The sequence below is a fragment of the Oncorhynchus mykiss genome, chromosome 15 (assembly GCF_013265735.2).
Source record: "Oncorhynchus mykiss isolate Arlee chromosome 15, USDA_OmykA_1.1, whole genome shotgun sequence".
Taxonomy (NCBI): domain Eukaryota; kingdom Metazoa; phylum Chordata; class Actinopteri; order Salmoniformes; family Salmonidae; genus Oncorhynchus; species Oncorhynchus mykiss.
In genome coordinates, this window is record NC_048579.1 from 1,548,762 (window position 1) to 1,562,653 (window position 13,892).

Consider the following 13,892-nt stretch of genomic DNA (forward strand, 5'->3'; position numbering starts at 1 on the left):
GTAATATACAGCTAGAGACTAGACACGTAATATACAGCTAGAGACTAGACACTTAATATACAGCTAGTTTTATACAGCTAGAGACTAGACACTTAATATACAGCTAGTTTTATACAGCTAGAGACTAGACACTTAATATACAGCTAGTTTTATACAGCTAGAGACTAGACATGTAATATACAGCTAGAGACTAGACACTTAATATACAGCTAGTTTTATACAGCTAGAGACTAGACACTTAATATACAGATAGAGACTAGACACTTAATATACAGCTAGTTTTATACAGCTAGAGACTAGACACTTAATATACAGATAGAGACTAGACACTTAATATACAGCTAGTTTTATACAGCTAGAGACTAGACACTTAATATACAGCTAGAGACTAGACACGTAATATACAGCTAGAGACTAGACACGTAATATACAGCTAGAGACTAGACACGTAATATACAGCTAGAGACTAGACACTTAATATACAGCTAGTTTTATACAGCTAGAGACTAGACACTTAATATACAGCTAGAGACTAGACATGTAATATACAGCTAGAGACTAGACACTTAATATACAGCTAGTTTTATACAGCTAGAGACTAGACACTTAATATACAGCTAGTTTTATACAGCTAGAGACTAGACATGTAATATACAGCTAGAGACTAGACATGTAATATACAGCTAGAGACTAGACACGTAATATACAGCTAGTTCTATACAGCTAGAGACTAGACACGTAATATACAGCTAGAGACTAGACACTTAATATACAGATAGAGACTAGACACGTAATATACAGCTAGTTTTATACAGCTAGAGACTAGACACGTAATATACAGCTAGAGACTAGACACTTAATATACAGCTAGTTTTATACAGCTAGAGACTAGACACTTAATATACAGATAGAGACTAGACACGTAATATACAGCTAGTTTTATACAGATAGAGACTAGACATGTAATATACAGCTAGAGACTAGACATGTAATATACAGCTAGAGACTAGACACGTAATATACAGCTAGAGACTAGACACGTAATATACAGCTAGAGACTAGACATGTAATATACAGCTAGAGACTAGACACTTAATATACAGCTAGTTTTATACAGCTAGAGACTAGACACTTAATATACAGCTAGTTTTATACAGCTAGAGACTAGACACTTAATATACAGCTAGTTTTATACAGCTAGAGACTAGACATGTAATATACAGCTAGAGACTAGACATGTAATATACAGCTAGAGACTAGACACTTAATATACAGCTAGTTTTATACAGCTAGAGACTAGACACTTAATATACAGCTAGTTTTATACAGCTAGAGACTAGACACGTAATATACAGCTAGAGACTAGACATGTAATATACAGCTAGAGACTAGACATGTAATATACAGCTAGAGACTAGACATGTAATATACAGCTAGAGACTAGACACGTAATATACAGCTAGAGACTAGACACGTAATATACAGCTAGTTTTATACAGCTAGAGACTAGACACGTAATATACAGCTAGTTCTATACAGCTAGAGACTAGACACGTAATATACAGCTAGAGACTAGACACGTAATATACAGCTAGTTTTATACAGCTAGAGACTAGACACGTAATATACAGCTAGAGACTAGACACGTAATATACAGCTAGAGACTAGACACGTAATATACAGCTAGTTTTATACAGCTAGAGACTAGACACGTAATATACAGCTAGAGACTAGACATGTAATATACAGCTAGAGACTAGACACGTAATATACAGCTAGAGACTAGACATGTAATATACAGCTAGAGACTAGACACTTAATATACAGCTAGTTCTATACAGCTAGAGACTAGACACTTAATATACAGCTAGTTTTATACAGCTAGAGACTAGACACGTAATATACAGCTAGAGACTAGACATGTAATATACAGCTAGAGACTAGACATGTAATATACAGCTAGAGACTAGACACTTAATATACAGCTAGTTCTATACAGCTAGAGACTAGACACTTAATATACAGCTAGTTTTATACAGCTAGAGACTAGACACGTAATATACAGCTAGAGACTAGACACTTAATATACAGCTAGTTTTATACAGCTAGAGACTAGACATGTAATATACAGCTAGAGACTAGACATGTAATATACAGCTAGAGACTAGACATGTAATATACAGCTAGAGACTAGACACGTAATATACAGCTAGAGACTAGACACGTAATATACAGCTAGTTTTATACAGCTAGAGACTAGACACGTAATATACAGCTAGAGACTAGACATGTAATATACAGCTAGAGACTAGACACGTAATATACAGCTAGAGACTAGACATGTAATATACAGCTAGAGACTAGACACTTAATATACAGCTAGTTCTATACAGCTAGAGACTAGACACTTAATATACAGCTAGTTTTATACAGCTAGAGACTAGACACGTAATATACAGCTAGAGACTAGACATGTAATATACAGCTAGAGACTAGACATGTAATATACAGCTAGAGACTAGACACTTAATATACAGCTAGTTCTATACAGCTAGAGACTAGACACTTAATATACAGCTAGTTTTATACAGCTAGAGACTAGACACGTAATATACAGCTAGAGACTAGACACTTAATATACAGCTAGTTTTATACAGCTAGAGACTAGACATGTAATATACAGCTAGAGACTAGACATGTAATATACAGCTAGAGACTAGACATGTAATATACAGCTAGAGACTAGACACGTAATATACAGCTAGTTCTATACAGCTAGAGACTAGACATGTAATATACAGCTAGAGACTAGACATGTAATATACAGCTAGAGACTAGACACGTAATATACAGCTAGTTTTATACAGCTAGAGACTAGACACGTAATATACAGCTAGAGACTAGACACTTAATATACAGCTAGTTCTATACAGCTAGAGACTAGACATGTAATATACAGCTAGAGACTAGACATGTAATATACAGCTAGAGACTAGACACGTAATATACAGCTAGTTTTATACAGCTAGAGACTAGACACTTAATATACAGCTAGTTTTATACAGCTAGAGACTAGACATGTAATATACAGCTAGAGACTAGACATGTAATATACAGCTAGAGACTAGACACTTAATATACAGCTAGTTCTATACAGCTAGAGACTAGACACTTAATATACAGCTAGTTTTATACAGCTAGAGACTAGACATGTAATATACAGCTAGAGACTAGACACTTAATATACAGCTAGTTTTATACAGCTAGAGACTAGACATGTAATATACAGCTAGAGACTAGACACTTAAAATACAGCTAGAGACTAGACACTTAATATACAGCTAGAGACTAGACACTTAATATACAGCTAGTTTTATAAAGCTAGAAACTAGACATGTAATATACAGCTAGAGACTAGACACTTAATATACAGCTAGAGACTAGATATTCCCTACACAGATAGAATGAAAAGTAGAAGCGAGAAAGGACATCTGTGTCGTATTCCTCTTCCTAAAAAAAATATATATATATATTTTTACAACTTTTGGATATAAGACACTCACCAGTAGTAAAGGTCTTTACAGTAGTTGTTGTATTAGACACTCACCAGTAGTAAAGACCTTTACAGTAGTTGTTGTATTAGACACTCACCAGTAGTAAAGACATTTACAGTAGTTGTTGTATTAGACACTCACCAGTAGTAAAGGTCTTTACAGTAGTTGTATTAGACACTCACCAGTAATAAAGTCCTTTACAGTAGTTGTATCCAGGCTCAGTGGTAGCTCCGTGGTTGTGGTGCTCACAGGCTTGAAACAGAGCCAGGGCGTCATCCAGTCTGGCTGACCGTCTCAGCACCTGGATGCACTTGGCCAGGAACACGTAGTTATCTATGGGACAGTAACAACACCATTACACAGCAGTATACACTATATGCTGCTATACACTGAATTCAACGTCTAGACCCCTCAACTCTGGAACAGGAAGCCACTGCTTTTTAAATTATTCCCCTCTAATCAGGGACTGATTTAGACCTGGGGAACCAGGTGGGTGATTCCCCTCTAATCAGGGACTGATTTAGACCTGGGGAACCAGGTGGGTGATTCCCCTCTAATCAGGGACTGATTTAGACCTGGGGAACCAGGTGGGTGATTCCCCTCTAATCAGGGACTGATTTAGACCTGGGACACCAGGTGGGTGATTCCCCTCTAATCAGGGACTGATTTAGACCTGGGGAACCAGGTGGGTGATTCCCCTCTAATCAGGGACTGATTTAGACCTGAGACACCAGGTGGGTGATTCCTCTCTAATCAGGGACTGATTTAGACCTGAGACACCAGGTGGGTGATTCCTCTCTAATCAGGGACTGATTTAGACCTGGGACACCAGTTGGGTGCAAATAATTATCAGGTCGAACAGAAAACCAGCTGTAATCTGGACCTCGTAGGGTCAGATTTGAATACCCCTGGGTACATGGGTAAGATACCCAGACAGAATCCAAATAAAGTCAAAATAAACATGAGACCCAGTAACAGTAGTCTGTTTAAAATATAACATGTTCCTGGGCATCATGTACCTGGGCATCTGTCCATCAGTCCAAGGAATATCTCCACAGACTCATCAAACTTCTCCTCCTTCAACTTGATATCTCCGTACACCTTCAGGCAGACACAGGAACATGATGCTTATGTCAACCTTCCCAGTGTGCTCTAGCACGTATAATGTACAAAGAGGAGAGAGGACTAAACCACTGTGGCCTTCAGGGGGGTGTTATATAGAGGAGAGAGGACTAAACCATTATGGCCTGTGGGAGATGTTATATAGAGGAGAGAGGACTAAACCATTGTGGCGTCAGGGGGGTGTTATATAGAGGAGAGAGGACTAAACCATTATGGCCTGTGGGGGATGTTATACAGAGGAGAGAGGACTAAACCATTGCGGCGTCAGGGGGGGGGGGGGGGTGTTATATAGAGGACTGGATCTTTATATTTCCCACTTGGATCCTGTTTCAGTAATAATGAAATCAGGCCTGGTTGAGTGTCTGATAATCTACTGTTTATATAAGAGTGGATAAAACACGCTAATAACGTCCTATTGAGTACATCAAAAAAAAGTTTGGTAGACCTCCACTGGTAGATCTCCACTGGTATACCTCCACTGGTAGACCTCCACTGGTATACCTCCACTGGTAGACCTCCACTGGTATACCTCCACTGGTAGACCTCCACTGGTATACCTCCACTGGTAGACCTCCACTGGTATACCTCCACTGGTAGACCTCCACTGGTAGACCTCCACTGGTAGACCTCCACTGGTATACCTCCACTGGTAGACCTCCACTGGTATACCTCCACTGGTAGACCTCCACTGGTATACCTCCACTGGTAGACCTCCACTGGTATATCTCCACTGGTATATCTCCACTGGTATATCTCACTGGTATACCTCAACTGGTATATCTCCACTGGTATACCTCAACTGGTATACCTCCACTGGTATACCTCCACTGGTAGACCTCCACTGGTATATCTCCACTGGTAGACCTCCACTGGTATATCTCCACTGGTATATCTCCACTGGTATACCTCCACTGGTAGACCTCCACTGGTAGACCTCCACTGGTAGACCTCCACTGGTAGACCTCCACTGGTATACCTCCACTGGTAGACCTCCACTGGTAGCCCTCCACTGGTATATCTCCACTGGTAGACCTCCACTGGTATACCTAGACTGGTAGACCTCCACTGGTATACCTCCACTGGTATACCTCCACTGGTATACCTCCACTGGTAGACCTCCACTGGTATACCTCCACTGGTAGACCTCCACTGGTATATCTCCACTGGTATATCTCCACTGGTATATCTCACTGGTATACCTCAACTGGTATATCTCCACTGGTATACCTCAACTGGTATACCTCCACTGGTATACCTCCACTGGTAGACCTCCACTGGTATATCTCCACTGGTAGATCTCCACTGGTATATCTCCACTGGTATATCTCCACTGGTATACCTCCACTGGTAGACCTCCACTGGTAGACCTCCACTGGTAGACCTCCACTGGTAGACCTCCACTGGTATACCTCCACTGGTAGACCTCCACTGGTATATCTCCACTGGTATACCTCCACTGGTATACCTCCACTGGTAGACCTCCACTGGTATATCTCCACTGGTATATCTCCACTGGTATATCTCCACTGGTATACCTCCACTGGTAGACCTCCACTGGTATATCTCCACTGGTAGACCTCCACTGGTAGACCTCCACTGGTATATCTCCACTGGTATATCTCCACTGGTATATCTCCACTGGTAGACCTCCACTGGTATACCTCCACTGGTACAGTGCCTTGCGAAAGTATTCGGCCCCCTTGAACTTTGCGACCTTTTGCCACATTTCAGGCTTCAAACATAAAGATATAAAACTGTATTTTTTTGTGAAGAATCAACAACAAGTGGGACACAATCATGAAGTGGAACGACATTTATTGGATATTTCAAACTTTTTTAACAAATCAAAAAATGAAAAATTGGGTGTGCAAAATTATTCAGCCCCTTTACTTTCAGTGCAGCAAACTCTCTCCAGAAGTTCAGTGAGGACCTCTGAATGATCCAATGTTGACCTAAATGACTAATGATGATAAATACAATCCACCTGTGTGTAATCAAGTCTCCGTATAAATGCACCTGCACTGTGATAGTCTCAGAGGTCCGTTAAAAGCGCAGAGAGCATCATGAAGAACAAGGAACACACCAGGCAGGTCCGAGATACTGTTGTGAAGAAGTTTAAAGCCGGATTTGGATACAAAAAGATTTCCCAAGCAATAAACATCCCAAGGAGCACTGTGCAAGCGATAATATTGAAATGGAAGGAGTATCAGACCACTGCAAATCTACCAAGACCTGGCCGTCCCTCTAAACTTTCAGCTCATACAAGGAGAAGACTGATCAGAGATGCAGCCAAGAGGCCCATGATAACTCTGGATGAACTGCAGAGATCTACAGCTGAGGTGGGAGACTCTGTCCATAGGACAACAATCAGTCATATATTGCACAAATCTGGCCTTATGGAAGAGTGGCAAGAAGAAAGCCATTTCTTAAAGATATCCATAAAAAGTGTTGTTTAAAGTTTGCCACATGCCACCTGGGAGACACACCAAACATGTAGAAGAAGGTGCTCTGGTCAGATGAAACCAAAATTGAACTTTTTGGCAACAATGCAAAACGTTATGTTTGGCGTAAAAGCAACACAGCTCATCACCCTGAACACACCATCCCCACTGTCAAACATGGTGGTGGCAGCATCATGGTTTGGGCCTGCTTTTCTTCAGCAGGGACAGGGAAGATGGTTAAAATTGATGGGAAGATGGATGGAGCCAAATACAGGACCATTCTGGAAGAAAACCTGATGGAGTCTGCAAAAGACCTGAGACTGGGACAGAGATTTGTCTTCCAACAAGACAATGATCCAAAACATAAAGCAAAATCTACAATGGAATGGTTCAAAAATAAACATATCCAGGTGTTAGAATGGCCAAGTCAAAGTCCAGACCTGAATCCAATCGAGAATCTGTGGAAAGAACTGAAAACTGCTGTTCACAAATGCTCTCCATCCAACCTCACTGAGCTCGAGCTGTTTTGCAAGGAGGAATGGGAAACAATTTCAGTCTCTCGATGTGCAAAACTGATAGAGACATACCCCAAGCGACTTAAAGCTGTAATCACAGCAAAAGGTGGCGCTAAAAAGTATTAACTTAAGGGGGCTGAATAATTTTGCACGCCCAATTTTTCAGTTTTTGATTTGTTAAAAAAGTTTGAAATATCCAATAAATGTCGTTCCACGTCATGATTGTGTCCCACTTGTTGTTGATTCTTCACAAAAAAATACAGTTTTATATCTTTATGTTTGAAGCCTGAAATGTGGCAAAAGGTCGCAAAGTTCAAGGGGGCCGAATACTTTCGCAAGGCACTGTATATCTCCACTGGTAGACCTCCACTGGTATACCTCCACTGGTATACCTCCACTGGTAGACCTCCACTGGTAGACCTCCACTGGTAGACCTCCACTGGTAGACCTCCACTGGTAGACCTCCACTGGTAGACCTCCACTGGTTTACCTCCACTGGTAGACCTCCACTGGTAGACCTCCACTGGTAGACCTCCACTGGTATACCTCCACTGGTAGACCTCCACTGGTAGACCTCCACTGGTAGACCTCCACTGGTATACCATCCATCCCTGGAGTTTTCCCCAGCCTTAAATGTTTTAATTGTAACTAGAAGTTCCTCCTCTGTAATTCACCAGAGTCTTTCTGTACAGATGTTAATATTACATTATTAATAGAAAAAACTTCTGTACAATTATCGTTGGATAGAGGTAATGGAGGAGACAAACAAAAACATACACTTAAAGTACTTTGCTTCCTCCTTCAAAATATAATTTGGTGACTCCGTATTTTGTAACAAGTTTGAGTAAATTGTTTCTGGTAGCATTTCTATGTTGAATAATTTTTCCACAAATTCCAAACTGTTGCCACAAAGTTGGAAGCACAGAATCGTCTAGAACGTCATTGTGTGCTGTAGCTTTAGGATTTCCCTTCCGTGGAACTAAGGGGCCTGAACCATGAAAAACAGACCCAGACCATTATTCCTCCTCCACCAAACTTTACAGTTGGCACTCTGCATTTGGGCAGGTAGCGTTCTCCTGGCATCCGCCAACCCAGATTCGTACGTTGAAATGAGTTTCCACTCCTCCAGAGTACAATGGAGGCAAACTTTACACCACTCCAGCTGACGCTTGGCATTGTGCATGGAGATCTTAGGCTGCTCGGCCATGGAAACCCATTTCATGAAGCTCCCAATTAACAGTTCTTGTGCTGATTTGCTATCAGAGGCCGTTTGTAAACTCTGCAGTGAGTGTTGTAACCGAAGAACGACAATGATAACGCGCTACAGCACTCGGCGGTTCCATTCTGTGAGCTGGTGTGGCCTACCACTTCGCGGCTGAGCCGTTGTTGCTCCTAGACGTTTCCACTTCACAATAACAGCACTTACAGTTGACCGGGGCATCTCTAGCAGGGCAGAAATTTGATGAACTGACTTATTGGAAAGGTGGCATCCCATGACGGTGCCACGTTTACAGTCACTGAGCTCTTCAGTAAGGCCGATCTACTGCCAATGTTTGTCTATGGAGATTGCATGGCTGTGTGCTCAATTGTATACACCTGTCAGCAACAGGTGTGGCTGAAATATCAGAATCCACTAATTTGAATGGGGTGTCCACATACTTTTGCATATATAGTGTATATAGAGGAGAGAGGATTGTACCATTGTGGCGTCAGGGTGGAGGGCATCCTTCGCCAGCACCTCTTCAACCTGCATCAGGGCTTCATCCGTCTTCCCATTCTCCAGGTAAAACTGGGCTAACTCCAGACTGATCTGTGAGGGGAGTATAGATCAGATCTACAGAATATAGATACAGTTGAAGATATAGATCAGATCTACAGAATATAGATACAGTTGAAGATAAAGATCAGATCTACAGAATATAGATACAGTTGAAGATCTAGATCAGATCTACAGAATATAGATACAGTTGAAGATAAAGATCAGATCTACATACTGTACATACAGTTGAAGTTGGAAGTTTACATCCACTTAGGTTGGAGTCATTAAAACTAGTTTACATCCACTTAGGTTGGAGTCATTAAAACTAGTTTACATCCACTTAGGTTGGAGTCATTAAAACTAGTTTACATCCACTTAGGTTGGAGTCATTAAAACTAGTTTACATCCACTTAGGTTGGAGTCATTAAAACTAGTTTACATCCACTTAGGTTGGAGTCATTAAAACTAGTTTACATCCACTTAGGATGGAGTCATTAAAACTCGTTTTTCAACCACTCCACATATTTCTTGTTAACAAACTATAGTTTTGGCAAGTCGATTAGGACATCTACTTTTACTTTGTGTTTTTCCAACAATTGTTTACAGACAGATTATTTCACTTATAATTCACTGTATCACAATTCCAGTGGGTCAGAAGTTTACATACACTAAGTTGACTGTGCCTTTAAACTTTAAAATCCAGAAAATGATGTTACGGCTTTAGAAGCTTCTGATAGGCTAATTGACATAATTTGAGTCAATTGGAGGTGTACCTGTGGATGTATTTCAAGGCCTACCTTCATACTCAGTACCTCTTTGCTTGACATCATGGGAAAATCTAAAGAAATCAGCCAAGACCTCAGAAAAAAATAGTAGACCTCCACAAGTCTGGTTCATCCTTGGGAGCAATTTCCAAACGCCTGAAGGTACCACGTTCATCTGTACAAACAATAGTACGCAAGTATAAACACCATGGGACCACGCAGCCGTCATACCGCTCAGAAAGGAGACCCGTTCTGTCTCCTAGAGATGAACGTACTTTGGTGCAAAAAGTGCAAATCAATCCCAGAACAACAGGAAAGGACCTTGTGAAGATGCTGGAGGAAACCGGTACAAAAGTATCTATATCCACAGTAAAACTATAGTCCTATATCATAGTCCTATATCAACATAACCTGAAAGGCCGCTCAGCAAGGAAGAAGCCACTGCTCCAAAACTGCCATAAAAAAGCCAGACTACAGTTTGCAACTGCACATGGGGACAAAGATCGTACTTTTTGGAGAAATGTCCTCTGGTCTGATAAAATAAAAAGAGAACTGTTTGGCCATAATGACCTTATGTTAGAAGGAAAAAGGGGGAAGTTAGCAAGCTGAAGAACACCATCCCAACCATGAAGCACAGGGGTGGCAGCATCATCTTGTGGGGGTGCTTTGCTGCAGGAGGGACGGGTGCACTTCACAAAATAGATGGCATCATGAGGGAGGAAAATTATGTGAATATATTGAAGCAACATCTCAAGACATCAATCAGGAAGTTAAAGCTTGGTTGCAAATGGGTCTTCCAATTGGACAATGACCCCAAGCATACTTCCAAAGTTGTGGCTAAATGGCTTAAGGACAACAAAGTCAAGGTATTGGAGTGGCCATCACAAAGCCCTGACCTCAATCCTATAGACAATTTGTGGGCAGAACTGAAAAACCGTGTGCGAGCAAGGAGGCCTACAAACCTGACTCAGTCACACCAGCTCTGTCAGGAGGAATGGGCCAAAATTCACACAACTTATTGTGGGAAGCTTGTGGAAGGCTACCCGAAACGTTTGACCCAAGTTAAACAATTTAAAGGCAATGCTACCAAATACTAATTGAGTGTATGTAAACTTCTGACCCCCAGTGGAATGAAAGAATTAAAAGCTGAAATAAATCATTCTCTCTACTATTATTCTAACATGTCACATTCTTAAAATAAAGTGGTGATCCTAACTGACCTAAGACAGGGAATATTTACTAGAATTAAATGTCAGGAATTGTGAAACTGAGTTTACATGTATTTGGCTAAGGTGTATGTAAACTTCAGACTTCAACTGTATATATACACACACACACATGCTAGATCAGTTCTCTAGTCACAGAGAAAACAACAAGACAAACTGCCCACACTCCTCACCTCCTGTCTGTTCTCCTGATGGCTACTATAGCCTGGTTGTAGTAATATTAACCTTGTCTGTTCTCCTGATGGCTACTATAGCCTGGTTGTAGTAATATTAACCTTGTCTGTTCTCCTGATGGCTACTGTAGCCTGGTTGTAGTAATATTAACCTTGTCTGTTCTCCTGATGGCTACTATAGCCTGGTTGTAGTAATATTAACCTTGTCTGTTCTCCTGATGGCTACTATAGCCTGGTTGTAGTAATACTAACCTTGTCTGTTCTCCTGATGGCTACTATAGCCTGGTTGTAGTAATACTAACCTTGTTGTCTGTTCTCCCGATGGCTACTATAGCCTGGTTGTAGTAATACTAACCTTGTTGTCTGTTCTCCCGATGGCTACTATAGCCTGGTTGTAGTAATACTAACCCTGTCTGTTCTCCTGATGGCTACTATAGCCTGGTTGTAGTAATACTAACCTTGTTGTCTGTTCTCCCGATGGCTACTATAGCCTGGTTGTAGTAATACTAACCTTGTCTGTTCTCCTGATGGCTACTATAGCCTGGTTGTAGTAATACTAACCTTGTCTGTTCTCCTGATGGCTACTATAGCCTGGTTGTAGTAATACTAACCTTGTTGTTTTGGCCCTGTCCGGGGGTGTCCTCGGAGTGGGCCACAGTGTCTCCTGACCCCTCCTGTCTCAGCCTCCAGTATTTATGCTGCAGTAGTTTATGTGTCGGGGGGCTAGGGTCAGTTTGTTATATCTGGAGTACTTCTCCTGTCCTATTCGGTGTCCTGTGTGAATCTAAGTGTGCGTTCTCTAATTCTCTCCTTCTCTCTTTCTCTCTCTCGGAGGACCTGAGCCCTAGGACCATGCCCCAGGACTACCTGACATGATGACTCCTTGCTGTCCCCAGTCCACCTGGCTGTGCTGCTGCTCCAGTTTCAACTGTTCTGCCTTATTATTATTCGACCATGCTGATCATTTATGAACATTTGAACATCTTGGCCATGTTCTGTTATAATCTCCACCCGGCACAGCCAGAAGAGGACTGGCCATCCCACATATGCTCTCTCTAATTCTCTCTTTCTTTCTCTCTCTCGGAGGACCTGAGCCCTAGGACCATGCCCCAGGAATACCTGACATGATGACTCCTTGCTGTCCCCAGTCCACCTGACTGTGCTGCTGCTCCAGTTTCAACTATTCTGCCTTATTATTATTCGACCATGCTGGTCATTTATGAACATTTGAACATCTTGACCATGTTTTGTTATAATCTCCACCCGGCACAGCCAGAAGAGGACTGGCCACCCCACATAGCCTGGTTCCTCTCTAGGTTTCTTCCTAGGTTTTGGCCTTTCTAGGGAGTTTTTCCTAGCCACCGTGCTTCTTCACCTGCATTGCTTGCTGTTTGGGGTTTTAGGCTGGGTTTCTGTACAGCACTTTGAGATATCAGCTGATGTACGAAGGGCTATATAAAATAAATTTGATTGATTGATTGATTGGTTGTCTGTTCTCCCGATGGCTACTATAGCCTGGTTGTAGTAATACTAACCTTGTTGTCTGTTCTCCCGATGGCTACTATAGCCTGGTTGTAGTAATACTAACCTTGTTGTCTGTTCTCCCGATGGCTACCATAGCCTGGTTGTAGTAATACTTGGTCCTGTCTACAGCGGTCCTGCTACGGTAGTGTCTGGCCAGCTGACAACAGATGGAACACAGCACGGTTCTCTCCTGCTCCAGCAGCTCTGGGCGCTCTGTCTGACACCGCTTCAGGACACTCACCTGGACACTGTGGGCCTGGGAGAGACAAACACCGTGGAAGAAACACACAGCCCATTTGTAAAGGAAGTGCTCCTCACACGAGGTACCATTAGTGAAAACAGATCACCACACCGTCACAAACTGGCTACAGTCATACTGAGAGATACTAGTTACTGTACTGTCTGTTACTGACAACATTAACACAAGTGGAAAATGACTGTATCAACATGTCATTGTTCTAAGACCTTCTCCAAGAGGTCCTGGACTGATCAGCGTAGTGAGTCCAACCTTCTCAATAGTAACCCTAACCCTGACCTTCTCCAGAGTAACCCTACCACTGACCTTCTCCATAGTAACCCTAACCCTGACCTTCTCCAGAGTAACCCTAACGCTGACCTTCTCCAGAGTAGCCCTAATGCTGAACTTCTCCATAGTAACCCTAACCCTGACCTTCTCCAGAGTAACCCTAACACTGACCTTCTCCAGAGTAACCCTAGCCCGGACCTTCTCCAGAGTAACCCTAACCCCGACCTTCTCCAGAGTAACCCTAAATCTAACCCTGACCTTCTCCATAGTAACTCTAACCTTCTCCAG

At 42.0% G+C, this 13,892-nt stretch overlaps 1 protein-coding gene across 2 annotated transcripts in view; it reads right to left on the reverse strand.

The window, feature by feature from the left end:
* The window catches only part of LOC110490875 (tetratricopeptide repeat protein 21B), a 68,518-nt gene that overhangs the window by 15,672 nt on the left and 38,954 nt on the right, over nucleotides 1-13,892 (reverse strand). For both annotated transcript variants that reach the window (XM_036945639.1, XM_036945638.1), the window contains 4 exons: nucleotides 13,143-13,334; nucleotides 9,332-9,442; nucleotides 4,574-4,655; nucleotides 3,737-3,887 (listed from right to left, as the gene is read on the reverse strand). In XM_036945639.1, the coding sequence (XP_036801534.1) occupies nucleotides 3,737-3,887; nucleotides 4,574-4,655; nucleotides 9,332-9,442; nucleotides 13,143-13,334 (536 nt within the window). The remainder of the gene's footprint in view (nucleotides 1-3,736; nucleotides 3,888-4,573; nucleotides 4,656-9,331; nucleotides 9,443-13,142; nucleotides 13,335-13,892) is intronic.